This window comes from Euleptes europaea, chromosome 12, assembly GCF_029931775.1.
Source record: "Euleptes europaea isolate rEulEur1 chromosome 12, rEulEur1.hap1, whole genome shotgun sequence".
NCBI lineage: Eukaryota > Metazoa > Chordata > Lepidosauria > Squamata > Sphaerodactylidae > Euleptes > Euleptes europaea.
Window position 1 is genome coordinate 1464109 of NC_079323.1, and position 15023 is coordinate 1479131.

Here is a 15023-nt window from a genome sequence, read left to right on the forward strand (position 1 = left end):
CCCCAGATTTCCCAATTCTCTGTAGCGCAATTGCTAGTATATACCTTCTCATGCTATGCATTTTAAATGTGAAAGACCTGATCTTAAGAAGCATTGCATTCATTCTAAAAAGAGAAAATGCCTTCTAGGAAGGGTTCCTCCCCACATGTTCTCCCAATTTTTCCAGGTTTTCTGTTGGAAAAAATTGAAAACAAGTGCCTGGGGGAGGGGGAACGAAGGCTTCACATCTCCATGGCAGAGAACAATGCTTCAAAATGAAGAGCATACAATTCTCATATACAAAGAAGAGACCGTGAGAAGCCTCTCTAATGAACAGTCTCCCCTCTTCCGGGCTTCACCAGAAACCTGCCCCCCACCCCTAGCCTAAATCCATGTTGGCACCTCCGTCATGACACCACTTGTTATTTCACTGGAGTACATAATATTCCACGAAGCCAGGAAAGTCACCATGCAGACAACCGCTTACTCTTTACATTTTAATTTTGATGTCCATTGTTAGCCTTTAAAATGGCTTTTTAAATAGTTGCTGTTAATTTGCCCTTGTTTCAGTCCTAATTTCATTATTAAAAGCATTCACTGTATGTTGACTCTGATGTTCCAAGTAAAAAACAAGAGAGCAACTGTCCAGTTTTTCAACATCTATAAAAACCGTGCCTAACATTGTTAAAGATCACAGTAACGTTTTACTTTTATTTTTTTAAGGCCCATTTCATTGTTTCTCAACTAATTTGCTGTTGTAATTAGCACAGGCGCCAAACCTGTTGAAATATCTTTCTGTTCTTTTGACTTCATGATATCCACTTTGACTAGTCAAATGCCCAAACCTACTTTAATTTTCACAAACTGTATTAGCCCATAAACTTCCCCACATGTTTCCCAATACAGCCACGTGGCAGAACCAGGATGAAAAGCAGGCAGGAGGCAGGTTCCCTTAACAAGAGCACAAATTCATATGAGATCTTGTTTCAAAATATATGGGGCGGTAGACATGTTCCTGCCCTGACCTGGATGGCCCAGGCTAGCCTGATCTCGTCAGATCTCAGAAGCTGAGCAGGGTCAGCCCTGGTTAGTATTTGGATGGGAGACCACCAAGGAATACCAGGGTTGCTGTGCAGAGGAAGGCACTGGCAAACCACCTCTGTTAGTCTCTTGCCATGAAAACCCCAAAGAGGGGTCGCCATAAGTCTGTTGCAACTTGACGGCACTTTATACATACACACACACACAGACACGCTCCTGGAGACCGAAAGAAAAACTAGACATTTTCAAAAGACTACAGAAAAATTATGGGTTACTAATCAAGATGTCAATTATCAACAATCTTAAATTGAACATTTTCAAAATATTGTCGAAGGCTTTCACAGTCAGAGTTCATTGGTTCTCGTAGGTTATCCGGGCTGTGTAACCGTGGTCTTGGTATTTTCTTTCCTGACGTTTCGCCAGCAGCTGTGGCCGGCATCTTCAGAGGAGTAACACTGAAGGACAGAGAGACACTGTCCTTCAGTGTTACTCCTCTGAAGATGCCGGCCACAGCTGCTGGCGAAACGTCAGGAAAGAAAATACCAAGACCATGGTTACACAGCCTGGATAACCTACGAGAACCAATGAAAATTTTCAGTTACACAACAGGACATTCTGGCTCTTTTTTGACCTCTTGCTTTGATTTTGAGATAGTTTGGTGCTTTGACGACAGATGGGTGCAGGCCCCTGAAGAGGAGTCAGGTTTGATTTGAAGCAGATGATAGACAGACCCACTCACCTGTGGAGCTTCGGTGCTCGCGCAGCAGCTGGTTGAAACCTTTACAAAGGACTTGCGCTGCCCTCTAACTTTCCTAAGGCCTGATTAATGCATGCAAGATGCATGAATCCCCTTAAGATTAATGCAAGATGCATTAATTACCTCAACTGGTAAAATGCTTAAGTGGTAGGCAGGATTGCATAATGAAAGATCAGATCTGGAAATGTTCCTCAGCAGGGTATAAAGCCCCAGAGTCCACCCTCCAGCACAGCCATTCTCTCCAGGGGAACCGTGGTTTATTATAATGATGGTTTATAGCGGTTTGTTGTTGTTTTATGGTTTTTATGCATTCTTAGAGGTTGTTACCCACCCTGAGCCAGGCCTGGCTGGGAATGAGAATGGGATATAAATTTGAAAAAATAAATAAAATACACTCTGGGTTGGGAAATTCCTGGGGTTTTGGGGTGGGGGTTTGGGGAGGGGAGGGTCCACAGGCAGGTGAAACGCCACACAGCCCACCCACCCCCAAGTCTGCAGCTCAGTGGTAATGCCAGGAGGTTTCCAGCCACCGCTTCTAGGCTAAGTTAACACCAAACACAGCACCAGTGCTCAAAAGTACAACCAACTATTCCACATGCGTTTACGAACAACCAATATACAAGAAAACAATGTACATTACCATTGTGTACCATATGACTTACTGTGAACATATATGTTTGCATTGATGGATTTAGAATTATAATTGTGATAGGTATCATTGTCTTCTTGTATATTGGCTGTTCGTAAACGCATATGGAATAGTTGGTTGTACTTTGAGCCACCGGTGCTGTGTTTGGCGTTAACTCAGTTCCACTTCAGCCCGGGGTCCTTTGTTGTTGTTACCACCTGGAGGCCGGCAACCCTCACCAGCCGCCGCCCCTCTCCGCCTGGCCTACCTCGCAGGGTTCTTGTGAAGGTGTAAGAGGGGTGGGAGACACTAAACAAGAAGGGGGGAGATTTCAGTCAAGAGTTTCCCCTCCGCAGCAGCGTCATTTTGTTTTTTTAATACGACGGCTGTTATGACTCGCATGAAAGATGTGAGTTTGTATGGCTCGGTGGTTCGGGGCCTTCTTGTTTCGGCCGGGCCTTTCCTGAGGGGGGGCCTTCCCCTGTCCCCGTCCCGGTCCCGCCGCCTACCGTCAGGCCCAGCTAGGCCTCAGCGCCGCTCTCGCGCCTTGCGGCTCCCGGGAGTCGTCCCGTCCTGCCCCGCCCGGTCGGGGCCTGCTCAGCCTGGCGGTGGCGCCGCCGATTCCCCCCGGCGGCCGGGCGACGCTTCCAGGGCCGTCCTCGGACGGGAGCGGGGAGGCGGGGAACTACACTTCCCGGCGTGCCTCGCGCGCGCGGGGCTCGGTGGGCGGGGCCTCCCCTCCGCCCGCCGAGGTGTGTCCGCGTCGCCATGGCGACCGCCGAGCGTCCCGAGCGGAGGCCGCGGGCGAGCGGAGATGGTGAGCCCCCGTGCGCGGGAGCACGTGTGAATGGGGGGCGGCAGGCAGTGTGTCCCCCCCCGGGCGCGTGCGCGGGGAGGCTGGGAGGAGATGCTTGCTGTTGCAAGGAGCCCGGCCAGCCGAGACCCCCCCCCCTTTCCCTGGAAAGGCGTGTGGGCAGAGAAGCGGTGCGGAGGGAGGAGGGGGTGGGTGGGCCGCGGTGCAAAAGGTGCGCGACCGTGGCACGGGAGGGCGATCTCTCGGTTACTGAGGGGGAGATGACTGTGCAGGTGCCCCCCTCCCCCCCCAATCACAGCTCGTTAACTACTCCAGCAAGATCAAAAGGCGAAGCGCGCAATTAAAATAACAATAAACCCACCATTTCTTCAGCTACTTTAGTTGAGAGAGGCGAAGGGGAGGCCATGGTAAGCGGGTTTTATTATTTTCACGTTCATTATGTGCAGACTTAAACACCTGCGATGTACAATCTTACATTGACCAAAGTAGGATCCGTTGACTTGGGTCAATGTAGGATTGAACATCGCAGGGGTTTAAATCTGCGTATACTGAATGTGAAAATCTTGCCTGTGCTAGAGGCCTTCTGTTTTCAACTTGACTGTGCGCCTTATTAACATTTATATATTTGTAATTTTAGCATTTTTTCAGCTCAACCTCTTCGGTTTGGAATCAGCATTTTGGTTGAGTTCCATTTGGTCCCCCCCCCCTACTAATTTGTTTTTGTTTTTCCGAGGCTTAGACTGCCACAGAGTAATGGACGTACACAGCTGCTGTGCAGGAATCTGTTATTGCTGTGATTCATCTTGTACCTTTTTAAAAACTTGCATTTCCCTAGGACACTGGTTCCCAACCGGGGGTCCGTGGACCCCCAGGGGTCCGTGAGAACTAAATTAAGGTCTGCGAAACAAAGTTATAAACCCATAATAAATTAATATTTTCAATTAAAAGTTCTCTATTATAAAAATATATATTCAAATATTATTCTAAGCTTAATGTTTAACTAACAGTTATGATTAAAGTTTATTTTCAAATTCTTGGAATTTTTATTTTAAACCTTGGGGTCCCTGCACTGAACAAAAAAGTCCTAGTGGTCCCTGGTCAAAAAAAGGTTGGGAACCACTGCCCTAGACAAAAGCAAGAAGCTAGGAGTATCCCCAGGAATTCCTTTGTGGGAGCAGAGATCCAGTCGTATGGTTGGCACATGTCACAGCTCTTTAATGCCAACGCTGCGTGCGTCAGGGAGTTGAGTTTTTACTGCAGACTGCCGATTGTTAGAGCTGTGCTATGACAGTGGAGTATTTATAACAACCTCAGAGCATCACTCCACTCTCCTTGCCCCTTAGGGTAGCCAGCGTGGTGTAGTGGTTAATAGCAGTAGACTCTAATCTGGAGAACCGGGTTCGATTCCCCACTCCTCCACATGAAGCCATCTGTGTGACCCTGGGCCAGTCACAGTTCTCTAAACTCTCTAACCCTACCTACCTCACAAGGTGTCTGTTGTGGAGAGGGGAAGGGAAGGCAATTGTAAGCCGCTTTGAGACTCCTTAATGGTAGAGAAAAGCAGGGTGTAAAAAACAACTCTTCTTCTAGCATAAAAAAAGCTAAAAAAGGGACACTTTGATTTATCATGGTGCCATTTCCATGTGAATGAAGTTTAATGGGGTCACCGTGAATCAAACCCAAATTGAGCCCCCATAGTAGAAAAGAGCAAGAGTCCAGTAGCACCTTAAAGAGTAACAAAATTTCTGGCAAGGGATGAGCTTTCATGAGCCACAGCTCACTTCTTCAGGTACAGCTAGAATGTGAGTCCATCTAACCTTAAGTAGAGAAGAGTGAATTCAGACACACAATGACAGTGTAAATGTCAAAAGCAAGTAAATGGCATTAGCAGACGTGATTGGATTAGGTGTGATATGCAGAGGGGTAGTAAAGGTCCCCTGTGCAAGAACTGGGTCATTCCTGAACCATGTGGTGACATCACATCCAGACGTTTACTAGGCAGACTTTGTTTACGGGGTGGTTTGCCAGTGCCTTCCCCAGTCATCTCCCCTTTACCCCCAGCAAGCTGGGTGCACATTTTACCGACCTCGGAAGGATGGGAGGCTGAGTCAACCTTGAGCCGGCTACCTGAACCCGACTTCCGTTGGGAATGAACTCAGGTTGTGAGCAGAGCTTGGACTGCAGTACTGCAGCTTACCACTCTGTGCCACGGGGCTCCTAGAGGGGTAGTAGGCATGGAGAAATCAGCATTGGTAATGGGACAGGAATCCCAGATCTCTCTCCAGAGTCCTGGAGAATGCATAGTGTCCAGCTTCATTATTAGTTGTAATTCAGCAGACTTGAGCCCCCACAATGTTGCAACAGTGTGAGCCCAGGAAATCGTGCCCCTCCACTCCCCTGCTGCTACTGGGTAGGACCAGGCTGAGCCCCAGCAGTGCGTTGGCACCCTCCCAGTTGCTCTGCCCTGAGCAGCCCAGTGGGGTGGTTTGGCCCAGGGGTGGTCATGATGGCAGTCCTTTGGCACAAGAGGCTGCCCACAGGAAGGCCTGGCTGCCCTTTGCTCCAGCTTTGGACCGCCTCCACTGACTTAGAATTCAGTGTTCAATAAACAGGCAGTGCTGCCCTCAGCTGGACAGCCACGGAGCGGGCCAACCCTTGGCAATGTTCCCATTCACTTTTCATCAGCAGGGATTGACTTAAGGAGGATAGCCCAGGATCCCCGGTTGCAGCAGAGAGGATACTGGGGGAGGGGGGGGTTTGCCCATGTCTTGCTCTCTGACTAGTGGTGGTGGTGGAAAGTACCGTTAATTTACGCAACCCTCATGGAGTTTTCAAGGCAAGAAATGACCAGAGGTGATTTGCCTTTGCCTGCCTCTGCATAGAGACCCAGGCTCAGGGCGGCTAACATCAATAGAACACTATAAAATACAATAAAAACAGAATTATCCCAGTTAAAACCAAGGAGAGCTGAAGACAGTTTTATTTAGGAATGCATTTGATCAATTTGGCAGCTGTTTTAAATTCTGGTTTTTATTGTTATTTTATTTATGCTGTAAGCTGCCTTGAGTACTTTAAGGTGGAAAGGTGGTTAACAAATGTTTTAAATAAATATTTTGACCCACCCCCAGTGTGGCATTCTGCCCCCTCCTGGCCAGGTCCAAGCCAGGCTCCAGCAGTGCCACAAGGCACAAGGCATTACAAGGGCTTGGCCTGTATCCAGCCACCAGCAACGCAGGCCACGGCACTCATCTCCTTGGCGCTTGCACCTGGGAGCCAGCCACGCAGCAGCATCTGCCTCCTCCTGCAGCCACCGGGGTGCCTTGGGTGGCAAACCGGCCCTGGCAGGGCGCTCGGCCGTCACGCAACTACATTCCAGCAGCCAATGCCAACCCTGTTTGCCTCCGGTGTGTTTTGTCTCTTGCTAGCCCAGTCGGAGAGATGTACACACGATGGAGTCGCAGTAAATCCCCCATGCAGGCCCCTCCCATGGACTTCTCCTTCCGGGGGATCAGCTTCGTACAAGGTACAGTTTGAATCTCCTCCACCCCCTGCCCACCTTTTCCCAGGGCTTCGCCCAAGTGTTCAAGGTGATGATAGGGCAAACCAGACACGTGTTCGTCAACTAAGCGAGGTCACGTAGAAATCAGGGAGAGGGTGGGTACTGCCTTTCGAGGTGGCGGGGAAGACTGTTTCTTTCTCTAAAGCAGGGTCACCAGGACACAGTGTGTGTGTGTGTGTGTTAAGTGCCATCAAGTTGCTTCCGCCTCATGGAGACCCTATGAATGAAAGTCCTCCAAAATGTCCTATCTTTGACAGGACACAGTAATGTGAAGGAAAGCCATAATTTTCTTGATCCATTACTTACATCAGATAGTTTCAAAGGGTAGCCGTGTTGTCCTGCAGTTGAACATGATGGGTAGCAGTGTTAGTCTGTCACTAGCAGTAGAAAAGAGCAAGAGTCCAGTAGCACCTTAAAGACTAACAAAATTTCTGGCAGGGGATGAGTTTTCGTGAGCCACAGCTTGCAGATGATACTAAATTGGGAGGGGTAGCAAATACAGTAGAAGACAGAGCCAGGTTACAGGATGATCTTGACAGGCTGGAGAATTGGACTAAAACTAATAAAAGGCACTTCAACAAAGATAAATGTAAAGTTCTGCATTTAGGTAGGAAAAATCAAACGCATAATTATAGGATGGGGGAGACTTGTCTGAGCAATAGTGTGTGCAAAAAGGATCTTGGGGTTTTAGTAGACCAAACACTGAACCTGAGTCAGCAGTGTGATGCGATCTTGGGCTGCATCAACAAAGTATAGTGTCCAAATCACGCGAAGTGATGGTATCGCTTTACTCTGCTCTGGTTAGACCTCACCTAGAGTACTGTGTTTAGTTTTGGGCACCACAATTTAAGAAAGATGTAGACAACCTGGAACGTGTCCAGAGGAGGGCAACAAAGATGGTGAGGGTTCTGGAGACCAAGTCCTATGAGGAAAGGTTGAAGAAGCTGGGTATGTTTAGCCTGAAGAGAAGACTGAGAGGGAATATGATAACCATCTTCAAGTACTTGAAGGGCTGTCATATAGAGGATGGTGCCGAGCTGTTTTCTGTTGCCCCAGAAGGTCAGGTTGAAATTAAATCAAAAGAGTTTCCGTCTAGACCAGGGGTGGGGAACGTCAGGCCCGGGGGCCGTATAAGGCCCGCAAAATCATTTGGTCTGGCTCTTCGTGGGTCCTGGCAAATCTCTAGTTCAGAAGGATCTAAGACTGGCAATCCGCCCCCTCCCGCGGACAGGAATAGCCTCTATTCAAGGTGGATGTGAGCTTGTCTTGCCGAGAAAATGAACCTTCTTTCCCCCTTGGAGAAGAGTCATTAGCTATGGAGCTGGTAGGACCGCCCAAGAAACTGTGTTAAGCCTTTCCCACCCGGGCCGTGGAGAAACATGTTTCCTCTGTACTACAAGAGGGCTGGGGACGGAAGTGGCGACAATGGAGGGGTTATAGGGGGCAGAGCCACAATGTGCGGCCCGCGAATGATGTTATAAATATCCAAATGGCCCTTGACAAAAAAAAGTTTCCCCACCCCTGGTCTAGACATTAGGAAGAATTTCCTAACAAAATATTGTCGAAGGCTTTCATGGTCAGAGTTAATCGGTTCTTGTAGGCTATCCGGGCTGTGTGACCGTGGTCTTAGTATTTTCTTTCCTGACGTTTCGCCAGCAGCTGTGGCAGGCCTCTTCAGAGGAGTAACACTGAAGGACAGTGTCTCTCAGTGTCAAGTGTGTAGGAAGAGACTACTTGCAGTTGTGGACAAGTTTACATCGGGACCACACAACACAGCATACAAACAAGGATAAAAGAACATGAAAGATACTGCAGACTTGGCCAACCTGAAAAATCAGCAGTGGCTGAACATGGACTGACCCAAACAGGACACAGGGTCTTATTCCAAGACACTGAAAGACTGGACAATTCTACCAACTATTTTTTCAGATTGCACAGAGAAGCCATTGAAATTCATAAACATCAGCACAACTTTAACAGAAGAGAGTTTAAGAATGAATAAGGCTTGGCTTCCTGTCCTGAAAACCTCCAGACTAACAAAGACTACAGTCCACAATAGCCATGCGGATTAGCTTTGGATTCCACTTCAGGATACACTGGTTCCACATTAACATACCACGCCCTCATTAGCACATTATCTTGATACTTACAGGACAATGATTAGCACATTACCTTTAATACTTTACAGGACAATGACTCAGCTCAAACCCAACCCCCTTCTGACTATATATTACTCTTCCTACACACTTGACACTGAGAGACACTGTCCTTCAGTGTTACTCCTCTGAAGATGCCTGCCACAGCTGCTGGCGAAACGTCAGGAAAGAAAATACCAAGACCACGGTCACACAGCCTGGATAGCCTACAAGAACCGATGAATTTCCTAACAGCGCGATTCTTCAGTGGAACAGGCTTCCTCAGGAGGTGGTAAGCTCTCCTTCCCTGGAGGTTTTTAAGAAGAGGTTAGATGGCCATCTGTCAGCAATGCTGATTCTATGACCTTAAGCAGATGATGAGAAGGAGGGCATCTTGGGCATCTTCCGGGCATGTAGTGGGGGGGTGAGGTAGTTGTGAATTTCCTGCATTGTGCAGGGGGTTGGACTAGATGACCCTGGTGGTTCCTTCCAACTCTAGGATTCTATTATTAGCTCTCCCCTTCAGCCCCTCTTCCCCCGCTTTCCTCCCAGCTCATCCTCGTCTTGCTTTGCCCCCAGACATGCTGACGGAGGAGCCCCGCCCCGGCGTGAAGCCCATCAAGCAGACGGAAGAAGGCCGGCTGCTGACCCAGGCGGTGCGCCTCAATAACAACACCCTCAACGACCTGACGGAGCTCACAGACACCCTGCAGAAGCTGCTGGAGCACCCGGAGGACATCTACTGGATCGACCTCTCCTTCAACGACCTGCCCACCATTGACTCGGTACCCCACCGGCACACAGAGCAGACAAAGGCAGGGAGGGCCATCAAGACTCAGGAGGGGCGAAAGGAATGGGGAAATCCTGCACTGCCCTTGGGAAAGGAGCAGGAGCAAAAAAAGGGAAAGTTCAGTGTCCAGTGATGTAACATATTTTTATACTTCCTGTAAGGACCCAGGCATTTCCAACAGGGTGCCCCATGGGTGCCATGGCACCCACTGACGCCTTTCCTGGTGGTGTAGTGGTTAAGACTCTGTTCTGGAGAACCAGGTTTGATTCCCCACTCCTCCACAAGTGGCAGACTTTAATCTGGAGAACCGGGTTCGTTTCCCCACTCCTCCTTGTGAGCGGCAGAGGCTAATCTGGTGAACTGGATTTGTTTCCTCACTCTTACACCTGAAGCCAGCTGGGTGACCTTGGGCTAGTCACATTTCTCTTAGCCCCACCTACCTCACAGGGTGTCTGTTGAGGGGAAGGGAAGGAGATTTTAAGCCGGTTTGATTCTTCCTTAAGTGGTAGAGAAAGTCAGCATATAAAACCAACTCTTCTTCTGGTGCACAGTAAGTGTTTCTGGAAAATGGGGTGGGTCCAGGTGGGGCTTTTGCACAGTAGGCCTTTTGATTGGCTGTGGATATTTTTAAAAACGGTGCTTTGGCAGCAGCTGCCACTACAACTGGGGCAGCCATTTTGTGGCTGGCTCCACCTTCTGTGGCAACACCCACTAACACTGTGTCAGAACTCCAAAGGTGCCTGCAGGCTGAAAAAGGTTGGGGACCCTGCTGAATAGGGTTGCGCGGTCCTCCGTTTTATCCTCACAACCACCTTGTGAGGTAGGCAGTGCTGAAAGAGACCATGCAGCCCAAGATCACCCAGCAACATGCTGCATACCTATTCTCTCCAGGATCAGAGGAGCATGCCTGTTATATTAGGCGCTGTGGAACACAGGCAGGATGGTGCTGCTGCAGTCATCTTGTTTGTGGGCTTCCTGGAGGCCCCCAGTTGGCCACTGTGTGAACAGACTGCTGGACTTCATGGGCCTGGGTCTGATCCATCAGGGCCTTTCTTACGTTCTTAAACTTCATGGGAATGGAGGGATTGGAACCTGGGTTTCCCTAGTTCAGAGCTCTAATCCTTGCACCATACTGCCTTCTTTAAGACCACCGCTTCATCTTCCTGTTCCCAGGTGCTGACCACTTACTACAACCTCCGCAACCTCAACCTCCACGGGAACAGCATCCACAAACTGTCGGATGTCGACAAACTGGCCGTCCTTCCCCACCTGCGCAGCCTCACGCTGCACGGAAACCCCATTGAAGAGGAGAAGGGCTACAGGTAAGCCCCATGGAGCTCAGGACCGAGGAAGACAGGGCTCGGTGGACGCTGAGATGCCACCGGGTAGGGGAAGAAGCGCCCCTCTACATGTTTCAGCGGCCGGAAGGCTGTAGTGTTGGCATTTCTGTAAACGAGTGGAAGGATGAAGTGGGCAGGCAGGAGCTGTTTTAACACTCAGAAGGCAGAGGAGTTGCAGAATAAGATGTTCGAAAGGCTGAGCTTACAGGCTGGCGGAATTATGCAAAAGCGAGAGTTCAGACCAAATCGCACAGGGACAATGCGAGGAGGGATCGAGCCCAAAGGAGGCCTGGGCACCTGCTTCAGCCATGTGGTCTGTGATTTATTTATTCATTCATTTAAATTATTTATTAGCCACCTTTCTTCCTTACGGAGCTCAAGGTGGCTTACAATATTAATAAAAATACATAAAGTAACATACATAAAAACACAGACTGCTTTAATCAATTGCAGCCCTAAATAAAACCATCTTCAGCTGCCTCCTAAAGATCTGAAGTGGTTGGGGCCAGGTGCACCTCCCTGAGGTGGCTGTTCCATAATCGTGGGGCTGCCACCCAAAAGGCCCCCTCTCATATACCCCCCCCAAACGAGCTTCTTTGATTGGCAGGACAGTCAGGAGGGGCCTCTCCCTGCGCTCTTAATTCCCGGGCAGAACATATGGGAGAAGACGGGCCTTCAGATATCCTGGTCCCAAGCCACTTAGGGCTGTTCCTTGCTCCTGGGAAGCATCCAAATGGGCTCTGGAAAGGATCCAAGTAGTGACTTCCTCGGTGCAGCTTCCTCCAAGGGTGCTCTCCTCAGCACCCTTCAGAGGAAGGGCTGGCCAAAAGGAGAACCAACTGCCATACATGACAAGTAAGAGGGAAGGTGGCTTGAGACAAGCGACGTTGTTAACGAGCAGCTCCTGACTTTTCCCCAAAGGGGGTGGGAGGAAGAATTCAGGCCCGATCAGAAGGGAGCCTCCCTTATTCTTCCCCCCGCCATCCCCCCAGCCTTGTGCAGAGCCCAGGCCTCGAACTCCTCACCCTTTTGAGCTGGCAAATCTTTCTCAGGCACTTTGAGTCCAAAAAGGAGGAGCTCAAGAATACAGAAGGTGACATTTTGAAAGCCAGGAAGGAGCCCAAGAGTTCCTTTTTCCTAGGAAGGGGGCACCCCGTCACACAGCGACTCTTTGGTTGCCCTTTGGGTACCTTAGGTGCTGAGAAGGGCATTGCCACAGCACCGGACTGGCCCACTTGCTTCCTACCAGGGCAAGGTAACATGCAGCAACCCTAGCACTGTGGAGTCACATAATCATCGGCACTATGGCAGCTAGCCCCTTCTGCCTCTTTCTCAAGGCTTGGCAGGGGGGACTTCTAGCACCAGCACTATTAGCATTCTGTTGTCAAGACAGAGGACAGCAGCCCCCCCCCCCCATGGCAAGAGAGGACAGGGAGCAACATTGATCACAGAAGGGGAAATTGTGGCCCAGGGGCCCCGTCAAGCCCACAGCTTGTCAAGCAGCTTTAACTCTTGGTGGGCCGAGATCAGCGCTCTCCAGAAACAGCTGGAGGGCCATGAGAACCAGTAGAGTAGAAGGGGCAGGTCACCTCAAAGCACCTGCCCACTTTTTTGGAGCTGGTTACAAAAGAGCTGGCACTCATCTCTGAACCCCCAAGCCCACACTTAGCCTGGAAAGTGTGTCCCACCCCCTGCTCAGGGCCAGTGTCAGGAACGGTTTGGGCTGAGAGCTGAGGCGAGCCCTCCCCTCCCGGGGAAGAGGCAGCCCTCGCTTCCCGCCACCTCGGAAGGAGCCCACAAATGACTGTGCCTCTGTGCCTTCCCCCAGGAGCTACGTCATCTCCACTCTGCCCAACCTGAAGTCCTTCGATTTCAGCACCATCACAAAGCTCGACCGCTCCACTGCTGCCGTGTGGCGCCGCATGAACATTAAGCCCAAGAAGATTCGGAAGAGACTGAGCAACTACTGATAGCCCGGCCCCTCCACTTCCCCCGGACAGCAAGAAGAGGCTGCCACCGCCACCCCCCACGTCCTAGTCTAGGAATAAAGCGGTAGAGGAGCTTTGCATGCATGGAAGCGCATGTAGACAGCAATGTGAGTTAGAGGCCCACTGCTGGCATGGAAGGGAGAGAAAGCCAAATGATAGGGCGCGCTAGTCAGGTGTTTTTGCCAAGCCCATGTGCCAAACGGCATCGCTGCGGACGGCACAACTTGTGTCTGTTTTCTGCACATCACACAAATACAGCATTTTTTCCAATGTGGGGGGGAATAACATATGTCCCTAAGCCCAGAGAATTAAGTGTAAGAGTGTAATGGAGGGGTGAGAAGAAAAAGCACGACATCCAGTACGTTCTCCACGGAAGCCACGGTGCTGTTTCCACCAGGGACAGCGCCAACCACTGGAGGCTTGCCTGGAGAACTTTTCAGGAGCTCCTGCCACAAGGGAGCCCACGCCCGGCTACTCCTCCTCATGTCAAGACACATAGCTGTGCCCTATGATGCATTTTTCTTTAATATCTGCCAGCTGCATTTTTCAATAAAGAGCGCTTAAGTAGTACGTGTGGTCTGGCCAGCTGTCATCCCAATGAGGGGGTGCCCAATGGGGCTCCAGCAATTTATAGGCAGGCCTCTGAAGTCACACTTCCACCTCCACGCTGCTGGTGTGGGAACAGGAAAAAAAGGGTGCCAGAGGAGGAAAAGGCAAGGTGCCAAGTGCAGATCCTTGGGTTTGCAGAAGATAGATGGGCCCAGCTGTGGGGAAGCCATTTCTCCGGCACTGTAGAGGGCGAGCTGGGGTTGCCTGTCTGCCCAGCCACACTGGGAGCCCCTTTTGTCTTTGGAGCCAATCCCCATGGCCTGTTTGGAGGCTCAGTGACAAATGATGCCCAGTGACCTGGGGACCAGTTGGCAGAAGCATCTCAAGGGCAATTCCCCAGCAGCCCTAGAGAAGCTCCTGCCTAGCCTGTCTCTCTCATGCACACAAAGCTGCCTTTTACTGAATCAGACCTTTGGTCCATCAAGGTCAGTCTAGTCAGACTGGCAGCAGCTCTCCAGGGTCTCAGGCTGAGGTCTTTCACATTGGTCTTTCCCACTGGAGATGCCGGGGGATCGAACCTGCGACCTTCTGCATGCAAACCAGATGTTCTCCCACTGAGCCATGGCCCCTCTCACCCCACACAGACAAAGACCAAGCTGTTGGCGTGGATGAATGTATTTATATTTTATATCTACTTTAGCAAAAAATAAACAGAGTTAAAACAAAAATGACAGCTCGGCCATGTAAACCGGGGCAGAGGGTTCCGCATGGAGAACAGGCACAATGCCGTTCTTCAACGGCGGGGCTGATCCTTAATAAAAAAATATCCAACTTCGCCCTCCCATATATCCTAAAAAACCCCCAAAGAGGATGGCAGCAGAGAGGAAAAACAAAATGCACACACAGTGAGAAGTGACGTCGCAGCCCCGGTCCCTCCTTCCCACCCCAAAGAGGTCAGAATTTCAGCGCTCTCGCCAAGCCAAAGGGGGAAACACTTCAAACAATTGGGGCTTCCCCCGATTTTCGAGAGGCCATGCCCTTCCCCTCGCCCCCCACAAGTGTCTCTGGCAATCAGTGTGATGCAAGACTGGTAGTTCCCGTGAGTTGAGATAAGTGAGTCCCGCACTCTGAGCCACCCTCCTCCTTCATCCTCCTCCAGCCCTGCACGCATTGGCCTGCCCAAACACGCCCTTCCCCTCACTGGGGCAGCCACAGCAGGGGGCCGGGGGGCACACCAGAAGGGAGCAGCCACCAGCCGTCCATAACTGTCTCTGTGGCCAGGAGCAGGAGATCCCGTGCGCTGAATTCTGGACAAACTCTGCTGCGGTGACGAGCCGATCGAGGGAAAGAAATAAAAAAGTGAAAGGGGGGGCTGGCTGGGAGGGGTGACAGAATTGGCCTCACGGGATCCCAAACTGCACAACTAGCTCTTCTTTCGCATCC

The 15023-nt window shown here is 50.4% G+C and overlaps 1 protein-coding gene across 1 annotated transcript; it reads left to right on the forward strand.

Moving 5' to 3' along the window:
* The first annotated feature begins 6654 nt into the window (after positions 1 to 6654).
* LRRC51 (leucine rich repeat containing 51) lies at positions 6655 to 13029 on the forward strand. Its single transcript, XM_056858648.1, has 4 exons — positions 6655 to 6742; positions 9493 to 9698; positions 10877 to 11025; positions 12872 to 13029. Exons 1-4 carry the CDS (start codon positions 6658 to 6660, stop codon positions 13011 to 13013), a joined length of 582 nt encoding a protein of 193 aa, XP_056714626.1. The 5' UTR covers positions 6655 to 6657; the 3' UTR covers positions 13014 to 13029.
* The last annotated feature ends 1994 nt before the right edge of the window (positions 13030 to 15023 follow it).